At 46.6% G+C, this 9,239-nt stretch overlaps 1 protein-coding gene and 1 long non-coding RNA gene across 2 annotated transcripts; both read right to left on the bottom strand.

The window, feature by feature from the left end:
- Window positions 1–410: 410 nt before the first annotated feature.
- LOC109116169 lies at window positions 411–673 on the bottom strand. Its single transcript, XR_002023703.1, has 2 exons — window positions 601–673; window positions 411–516 (listed from the first exon to the last, which is right to left on the bottom strand). It is a non-coding gene; the product is annotated as an uncharacterized LOC109116169 (long non-coding RNA).
- A 4,443-nt stretch (window positions 674–5,116) lies between these two features.
- Window positions 5,117–8,583, bottom strand: LOC104801853 (alpha-1,4 glucan phosphorylase L-2 isozyme, chloroplastic/amyloplastic-like). The gene is given in 14 exon segments (XM_019201106.1): window positions 5,117–5,382; window positions 5,485–5,536; window positions 5,620–5,856; window positions 5,944–6,072; window positions 6,170–6,239; window positions 6,241–6,320; window positions 6,403–6,789; window positions 6,887–7,004; window positions 7,094–7,365; window positions 7,455–7,730; window positions 7,818–7,994; window positions 8,096–8,197; window positions 8,305–8,399; window positions 8,402–8,583. Coding segments are annotated over 14 exon segments (2,418 nt in total). The 5' UTR covers window positions 8,559–8,583.
- Window positions 8,584–9,239: the final 656 nt, after the last annotated feature.

Below are 9,239 nucleotides of genomic sequence, written 5' to 3'. Positions count from 1 at the left end.
GAACAAGAACTGGAACTAAACCGAACTGGGCAAGAGTGGTTTATACCTTTTGGTCACGGTAGGCTTCATCGACCTTTTCTTGGCATTCTATGTAACTCGGGAAGTCTTTTCCGACAAGGAAATAGTCTGCTCGTCCGTACCCTTCGTTCCCCTCCAAGGATCCCATCAGCTCTTCGTAGTTGCACGGTCCGAACACTCCTGTCCGAACAAACTCCTTCACTTCCTGGAATCTTGGATCTGGAACAAACTGTTCCAGGGAGAACACTGTCACGTAATGTGGCAGATAAAGTCTTAATATCGTAGGAATTAATTGTTGTTTCGTTATTAACCTTTCCTTCCGCTCGTTCTTTTCTCAGTCCTGCAGTTTCATCGGCCCGAGCTCCGAACAGAAAGAAGTTCTCTTCTCCTACTTCTTCCCGAATCTCTACGTTGGCTCCATCCAGTGTTCCGATGAGAATACATCCATTCATCGCAAATTTCATGTTGCTCGTTCCACTCGCCTCCATTCCCGCCGTGCTAGATCGACAAAAACGAATGTGATTGTCACACGAACATATCGAAAAATTCGTGTTCTGCAATGTTCTGGGAAAGGGAGCTTACCTTATGTGTTGCGAAAGCTCGCTGCCCGGAATGAGTAACTCTGCAACACTGACATTGTAATCTGGAACAAACATGTTGGGCCCGCTCGGCCCAGCGGCCCGGTTGGTGAAAAAAGGAACGGCCCATTTGACCGATACGCAGCGTTTTCGACAAAGGGTTAATGAAACCCTAAGGGGTTCCGTCACTTTGACAAGAGGCGCGACACGGTACTCGAGGTGGAGAGAAAAAGGCGATCGCAGAGGCGATCGTGGGAAGGAGAGGAAGATCGCGACGGAGGAAGAGTTTCCCGGCGATGGAGAAGCTTCTGACCGGTGGCGGTCACAAAGGTGAGTCGCGGAGTAGGTCGGTAAGTGACTCGTACCCTGTTTCTTGTGTTTCTCGGTGAGCCTCCAACCTTGGTGTGGATGGCCGCCGTGTTTCTCTCTTCTCCGCTGTCTCTTCGTTCTTCTAGTGGATTCGCCGGCACCGTCCGGCCGAGATGTAGGCCCGAGGAAACTCGGTAACCGAACTCGTAAAAATCCGTTGTGTTCTTTCGATTCCCGCACGTACGAGAGTCGGAGAGAACCGTGAGGATTCCGATACCGACTTCACAGAGTGGTATCAGAGCTCCGGTTCCGATCCAGGGAGGTAAGGTCGCCGGAAAAGGCGAGGTAAGTTACGGTTCTTTGGTTCGATCTGTCTGTGTGAGCGATTTGATGCTCCGTTTAGTGTTTCAGTCAAAGACGGAGGCGGATCGGCGACGGTGGGGGCAGATCTGAGAGTCTCGGAGTCGCCGGTGGCCAGATCCGTCGAGGTGGAGCGTCTGAGATCGAAACTCGGTGAAGACAGGTTCTCGACCAGGCGAGTCAGGTATGTTTCTCGACTCGATTCTTTATTTTCCGCATTTTTTCTTCGATTTGAGTCCGAGTTTCAAAGGAAACTCGGTGGAACTCGGCGGAGAAAGTCCGATTCCGGCGAAACTCGGTCTGAACTCGTCCGAGTTAGGGCTGAGTGGAGGGATCGGGTGAGTCAACGTCCGAGTCAACTCGGCAGACTCGGCGGCTAGGGTTTCCGAAATTAGGGTTTCGGATTCAACCGGTTTAGACCGGTTTAATCGATCCAATTTCGGTTTAACCCGGTTTGGGTCAATCGAACCTGGTTCGATTCGATCCAAGTCCGGTTATCGGCGGTCAGATCGGGCTTGACCCGGTTCCGTCGGTTCAGACCGGATTCCGGTCGGTTCAGTCCGGCTCAGATCCGGTTCCGGCCGGTTCAGACCGGTTCACTCCGGTTCGGTCAAACCATTGACCAATTTGGTCAACAGTTGACCGGTTTAGGTCAAATCGGACCGGTTCAGGTCCGGTTTGGGGTCAATTGGACCGGTTTTAGACCGGTTTAGGTCAATCTAGGTCCGGTTTAGGACAATTGAGTCCGGTTTAGGTCAATTCAGGTCCGGTTTAGGTCAATTGAGTCCGGTTTAGGGCAATTCAGACTAGTTTAGGCTGGTTTAGGTCTTGGTTAAGGTCTGATCTGTCTGGGAAGGGCTAAAATTGTTCGGTTCAGACCAATAGGGTCTGATTGGAGGTGAATTAAGGCCGGTTTAGACTGGTTTAAGTCTAAGGTTAGGGTCTGTTCGTCCAATTAGGCTAGAATTAGACCGTATAGGTCAATTGGGTCCGGTATTAGGTAAGATCAGATTCGTTTTAGGCTAATAGAGGTCTGTTTAGGATCTGATTTATCTGGTTAGGGCTGGTATTGGTCGGGTTAGGATCTGAATTCGTGGTTTAGGACTAGATTGAGTCAGTTTTAGGGTCCGGAGTGTATAATTAGGACTAGATTGAGTCAGTTTTAGGGTCCGGAGTGTATAACTGGTTTAGGATTAAGATGGTCCAAATTAGGTATGATGGTGTCTGGTTTAGGGCATAGTGGACTGGTTTAGGGTAGATTAGGGTCTGTAGTGATCGGTTTACCTGTTAGGTCGGTCTAGTATCCAAATTTGGCTTGGTTTAGTGAAATATACTAAGGATAGACCTATTTAGATCTCGGTTTAGCTGATGTGAGTCATAGATTCCTGTTTTTCTGTTCAGTAAAGGTCTGAATAGGTTGGATTTGATGACGTTTAGCTGGGTAAGAGGTCTGGGTAGACTAAAATAGGCTGGTATAGGTCTGAGATTGACTGGTTTAGGTCGGTATAGATCTGTAAGTGCTGTTTGGGTCTTGGTTTAGGTCTGGTTTAGCCAAATTTGGGTTAGTCTAGCTTAATTTAAATCTGATCAGCAGATAATTAGGTTAAAAATAGGCTTGGTTAGGTCTGATTAGAGGTTTAGAATGTCTATAGAGACATTGTCTAGGTCTGATCAGATTAGAATCTGATTGTAGATTTAGGTATTATCTAGTTTAGGACTAGATAGGACTCCTAAGTGCCAGGTTTGAGTCATAGAGTCCGGTACATTGACCGGTTAGGTCTGATTAGGTGGGATTTGACTAAAACAGGTTGGTTTAGGGGTTGGTTAATTCTAGAATCACTATGTATAGGTCTGTAGGGGTCGGTTTAGATCAGGGTAGGTCTATAGGGATCGGTTTTAGGCGTTTATTGGATCTGATCAGAAGTAAAGTAGGTCTTATTAGGCTTATTTTAGGTCTGATTAGGTTGCTAAAAGTCTAATCAGGGATTGGTAAGTCAATAGGGGTTGGCTTAGGTTTGATGATTAGGACTTTTAGGCGATTAACTAGGACTTATGGTCATCTAATCAGGGGTTGGTCAATTAGGGTTGGCTTAAGTCTGATTAGGGTGTTGTGGTGGTCTAGTCGGGACTTTTGGTCATCTAACTAGGGCTGTTAGGGTCTAGGTATCACTTGGGTAGGTCTGATTAGTACTTTGTGAGGGACCGGGTAGACTCGGGATCATAGGACTGGTTAGGACTTTGTTGGGGGCCACGTAGACTCGGTGTTGTAGGTCTGATTAGACGTAATCAGGTCTGTGTAGCCTTAAGTTAGGTCTGGTTAGACGTAATCAGGTCTTAAGGTAGGCTGTGTTTCGAGTCTAATAGGTCGGTTAGGCAAAATTATGCCTAGGGTAAGTCCAATCAGGTTTGTGCGAGAGTCTAGGAGGTCGGTTAGGTAGAAATATACCTTGTGTTAAGTCCAATCAGGTCTGGTCTAGAGTGTGTTAGATCCGTTTAGGTAAGATGTACCTAGGGAGATGTCCGGTTAGACTTGGTTTAAGGTCCGCTAGATCGGTTTAGGTTGAGTGCCTAGGATAAGTCCGGTCAGGTCGTGTTCTCTAGGTCTTGTAGGTCTGATTAGGTAGACACGTACCTAGGTTTAGGACCGATAGACTTAGGGTTAGAGCGTGTTTAAGCATTCTAGCTCGGTATACCCCGAAAGGGGTATGGTGGAAGGACTAGGGGGCTCGGGCAAAACCCGAGAAATCGGGTTGCAGGAGTAGGCCAAGGACCAGGTGGAGTGAGTGGTTCCGCGGGTAGGTAGGGATACTACATGGAGGATTTGTAGATCCCGGATGACGAGGTAGGGAGAGTCCGAGGTAGAAGGACGTTTTGACCTCGGAGGAGTAACCGAAGATGCTTCGGTTCTCGGTGGTAGGTCAGGAGGTGAGGTCTCCACATTTAGGTGGAGCTTCCTCGGGTAGGATGCTCAGGAGATGGTGTGAGCAGGGAGGTGTCGGGATTTCACCGGGTAGAGTCGGTGTAGGTTGGAGCGCTAGGACACTCCCTCTCGAGGTGGAGCACGTGCACTCATGTGTCTCATTCTCGGTGGAGCATTCTTAGAGGACTAGGAACGTCTTCATGGGACAAAACCGTGGGACAATTCTAGTTGGCAGGTTAGGGTCCGAGGGTAGAAGTCGTATACCTATAGGTAGTGTAGACTTCACGGGGATCCGGGCTAGGTATCTAGCGGGTTTCGGTAGTATGACTCAGAGTAGTCTCGGGGAAAGTCAGGATAGACTTAGGAGACGGGTAGACGTCGGGTATAATCCTCGGGTTAGCTAGCGGGTATAGTCTTGGACTTTACTAGGAGGGTTAGTTGACGGTCTAGGGAGTCATACAACCGAGGGTAGCGTTCGCCGGTCGGGCGACGCGGGATAAGACTTCGGTTCGAGTCTTATCGGGGTGAACGTTCTAACACGTTTACCGAGTGTTTCAGGTTTGGATGAGCTGTTCGGTGGCCGGATAAGGCGACAAGGCCACGAGGAGTCATCGACGGGAGCTTCATCAAGTTCAAAGGCAGCAACATGCGACTAACTCCGACATCAGGTAAGTGAGGTAAGTCAGGTAAGTTACGCTTTAAATTCCGACGAAAGTCGAGGGATCGACGAAAGTCGATCGGTGCTGGAAACGGCGAATCCCACTAGTGATTATTGTTTGTTTTTATTATGTGTGTTCGTTCCTTTCTCCACCAAGGTGGAGATTGTTGGGCCCGCTCGGCCCAGCGGCCCGGTTGGTGAAAAAAGGAACGGCCCATTTGACCGATACGCAGCGTTTTCGACAAAGGGTTAATGAAACCCTAAGGGGTTCCGTCACTTTGACAAGAGGCGCGACACGGTGCTCGAGGTGGAGAGAAAAAGGCGATCGCAGAGGCGATCGTGGGAAGGAGAGGAAGATCGCGACGGAGGAAGAGTTTCCCGGCGATGGAGAAGCTTCTGACCGGTGGCGGTCACAAAGGTGAGTCGCGGAGTAGGTCGGTAAGTGACTCGTACCCTGTTTCTTGTGTTTCTCGGTGAGCCTCCAACCTTGGTGTGGATGGCCGCCGTGTTTCTCTCTTCTCCGCTGTCTCTTCGTTCTTCTAGTGGATTCGCCGGCACCGTCCGGCCGAGATGTAGGCCCGAGGAAACTCGGTAACCGAACTCGTAAAAATCCGTTGTGTTCTTTCGATTCCCGCACGTACGAGAGTCGGAGAGAACCGTGAGGATTCCGATACCGACTTCACAAAACAAAACCTGAACCAAAAGAGATGTGTCTGGTTCAGAGTTCTGTACATTGTCTCTAATGTATCAGCAGCTCATATATAATACACACACACCTTGAGAAGATCTCCAATGTCGGGATCATTGTTGATGGTTGCTCCGACATCAGTGATGAACTTGACGATCCTCTTGGCTTGTACATAAGTGGAAAAGGCTTTGCCTCCGAAGATGCAAACCCGAGGAACGAATCTCGATTCCCTCTCACTCAGTTTCATCTCTTTCATTTTCTTGTACCGATATACAATCCCCAAGATGTTCAGAAGCTGCCTTTTGTATTCATGGATTCTTTTGATCTGGAAATTCAAAAGAAAAAAAGTGTTTAACCTACGAAACTAGGGTTTTTCGGCTCTGGAGATAACTTGGAAGACAAGAAACAACACCTGCACATCGAACATTGCATCAGGGTTTACTGTATAGCCTGTTTTCTCTTTCAGAAATTCTGCAACTCTGATCTTGTTTCGTCTTTTCACTTCTCTCCATTCAGATTGAAGTTCTGCGTTGTTAGCAAACTGCAGATAGATCCAACCCATCAGATCAATGATCACTATTCTAAGAACCCTAAAAAGTTTCTTCTTTCTTTTCTTTGATTCAATCGACAGGGTTTACCTTTCGAAGTTTGGACAATAACTCAGTTTTCACAACCCAATCTTCAGTTCCAAGAACCTTGGAGATTATCTGACAGGCTGGGATTGCATAACCTTATCCATCTTCTCGGCGTCACTCCATTTGTTTTGTTCTGAAACTTCTCTGGCCATAGCTGGAAACGTAGAAACTGGATTAAATTCGTAGCTCGGGTTTTATCCGATTGATCTGAATTTCTTGGATCGTTTTTTGCTTACCTTGTAAAACTCTTTGAAGACCTCGTTTTTCACAATCTCGCTGTGAATCGTTGCAACTCCATTGACTGCGAATCCACCCGCTACACAAAGATTCGCCATCCGAACCAGTTTGGAAAGCTTCGGGTTTGGCTCAAACCAATCCTCCTTCTTCATAGCCGATGCTTCTTCAGATTCTTATTCTTGTTCTTCTTCTTCTGATGATGATGGTGATGACGATGATGATGGTTCTTCACTGGAATCATCAAGTTTCAGACTTTCCGACGCTGCAAGAATCTTTGTGACTGAATCGGGCAACTCGATGTTATCCAGGATTCTCATCTCGAACAGTTTCTGCTTCAGGAGATCCTTATCTTCGGTCCCGTACTCGGAGATTATCGTGTGAATAAGCTGTTGTAACATCGCATATGTAGAACTGAAAACTTAAAAAGGCTGACGAGAAAAGAAAACACGACCAAGAACTCAAGATTCTACAGATAATCCTTGCATCCTCATCAATCATCGTTATAATCTCGACATGTCGTGGAAGAACTTCCTGCATGAGATCCAAACTCCATTTCTCCAGCGCCTCGGGAAGAACTGTGTGGTTCGTATACGCGACGGTTTTGCATGAAGAGAAGAATGTTAAACCCTAAAACTATGGAAAGAGAGTTTCTTTTTCCTTTTTTGTATTATTATTACAGAAGAGATAGACCTCCGAGTGATGTTCCAAGCTTCTTCCCAGCTTAAGCCATTGATGTCAACCAAGATTCTTATAAGCTCAGGTATGCACAATGTCGGGTGAGTATCATTCATCTGAACTGCAACTTTTTCCGGGAAATCGTCCCATTTCACGGATTTTCCCGATCTCCTCTGAAAACGGGCGATAATATCTTGAAGAGAAGCTGAGCAAAGCATGTATTGTTGCTTCAACCTAAGTCTTTTTCCCTCGAATGATTCATCCCCGGGGTATAACACATAGCATATCTGCTCACCCAAAACCCGAAACATAAGAAAACATTCGTAGCAAATGAAACAAACATTCTTGCAAAATGGAAAACCCGACCCGAGCTAACCTTCTCAGCGTTCTTCATGGCTTCATAAGCTTTGGAGTGATCACCAGAATGGAAAGCCTTGAGATCGAACGATTCTGGTGAAACCTTGGTTGACCATAACCTGAGATTGATCGTTGTCTTGGTCTCGTATCCTGGGATCGGGACATCATAGGCAACAGCTGTCACTTCTTCCCCTCCTGTCCACTCTCTTCTCCCGTTCTCTCCCTCAACCACTTCGCCACAAAACCTCACCTTGTACGTCACATCGTTCCTGACAATCTCCCATGGATTACCCATCTGCAGAAAGCGGTTTTTCTCGGTACAGGAAACAGAAATCTCTCTGAGAAACATCATAAATATATGTATATATACACATCTATATACCTCAAGCCAATCCTCTGCAACTTCTTCTTGACCATCTTTGGTGATTCGTTGCTTGAACAGTCCATATCTGTACCTTAAACCGTACCCCCAAGCAGGGTAATTCAATGTGGCCAGAGAATCAAGAAAGCACGAAGCCAACCGCCCGAGCCCTCCATTTCCAAGAGCCGCATCTGATTCCTGTACAGAATCACGAAAACAGATTCGAGTCCGGTTAAATATCTGGTTCAGATCGAGATAGCAAGACGAGATCGAGAATCCGATTATTATGCAGCCTAGACCTGTTCAGCGACTTGTTCGAGAGTATAACCGAGCTTCTTCAGAGCTTCTGAATAAGCCCCAGTGAGCTCTAAATTCCCCACCGCATTCAACAGCGCCCTGCCCTGCAATTCTCAGTAACACCCACCATTTTTGAAGGACTGTGTTACTTGTGTCACAAGAAAGGTACGAGAAAGCAGCATAGGGATAGGTATTTCTGCCATTGGTGAACCTGGAGATACTCCATGGACAAGTAGTAAGCTTGTTTGACGTTTATCTTGTCATAGTACTGATAAGTGGCGTTCCAGTTGATGATGAGGGAATCGGAATGCTCTCAGCAGTGGCGATATATGCCTTGGGGAGATCGAAACTTTCGGGAGAGAAAGAGGGAGTGAACTCAGAGTGGTATTTGATGGATGATGCAATGGATGATGCATCTGGTGCTAAAGGATCCATTGAAACTGCAGAGATATTGTCCAAGTTCATACACGTTTTCGAGATTCAATCTGTTTTCTGGAGAATCTGATGACTCAGATGAATTCTAAACTCTATCTAATGTGGGGAGAGAGAGAGAGAGAGAGAGAGAGAGAGGTTAAGGAAAGGAAACTGGAGTGGGGGGTTTCAGACCTTGACCACTGAGATCCTCATGGAGTCGGTCTTGTCCTCGTTGCTCGCTTGCAACATTCTGAATCTTCGTTCTCCTTCTCGACGAACCAAGACGCCGAATCGAAGCGGAAATCCGCCTTGAATTCCTGGTTCTCCGATAAAAACCCGACCAAATCGGAACAAGTGTCGGAGAAGAGAGCACTCTCTGTTCTGCACACGTCGCCGGAAATGGTAAAGACGCCATCTCTCTCTCTAGAGAGACAGAGAGATGTAGAGAGAGAAATAAGAAATGAAGAGACTCCTTAAGTTCCTGGAGTTACTGGCTTCGATTAGACTTGTGGGGAAAAAAATGTCTATATAATATATAGGTAAATGTAGTAGGGTCCAAAATAGTCGGGTCGAAGATTGGATTCGGAGGACGATCGTAGTTATAAAAAAAATGAAAAGACTGGAATATCTAAGTTTACTTCTTTTTTTTTTGTTAAAGAATCTATCTTCACTTCTCTTTCCTTTTCTTTCCCTTCTTTCAGCTTATATACAAAGTATCTTTAGTATGGGGCA

The sequence above is a fragment of the Tarenaya hassleriana genome, unplaced genomic scaffold, assembly GCF_000463585.1.
Source record: "Tarenaya hassleriana unplaced genomic scaffold, ASM46358v1 Cleome75, whole genome shotgun sequence".
NCBI classification, from domain to species: Eukaryota; Viridiplantae; Streptophyta; class Magnoliopsida; order Brassicales; family Cleomaceae; genus Tarenaya; species Tarenaya hassleriana.
This window is presented reverse-complemented; position numbering and strand designations above follow the sequence as displayed.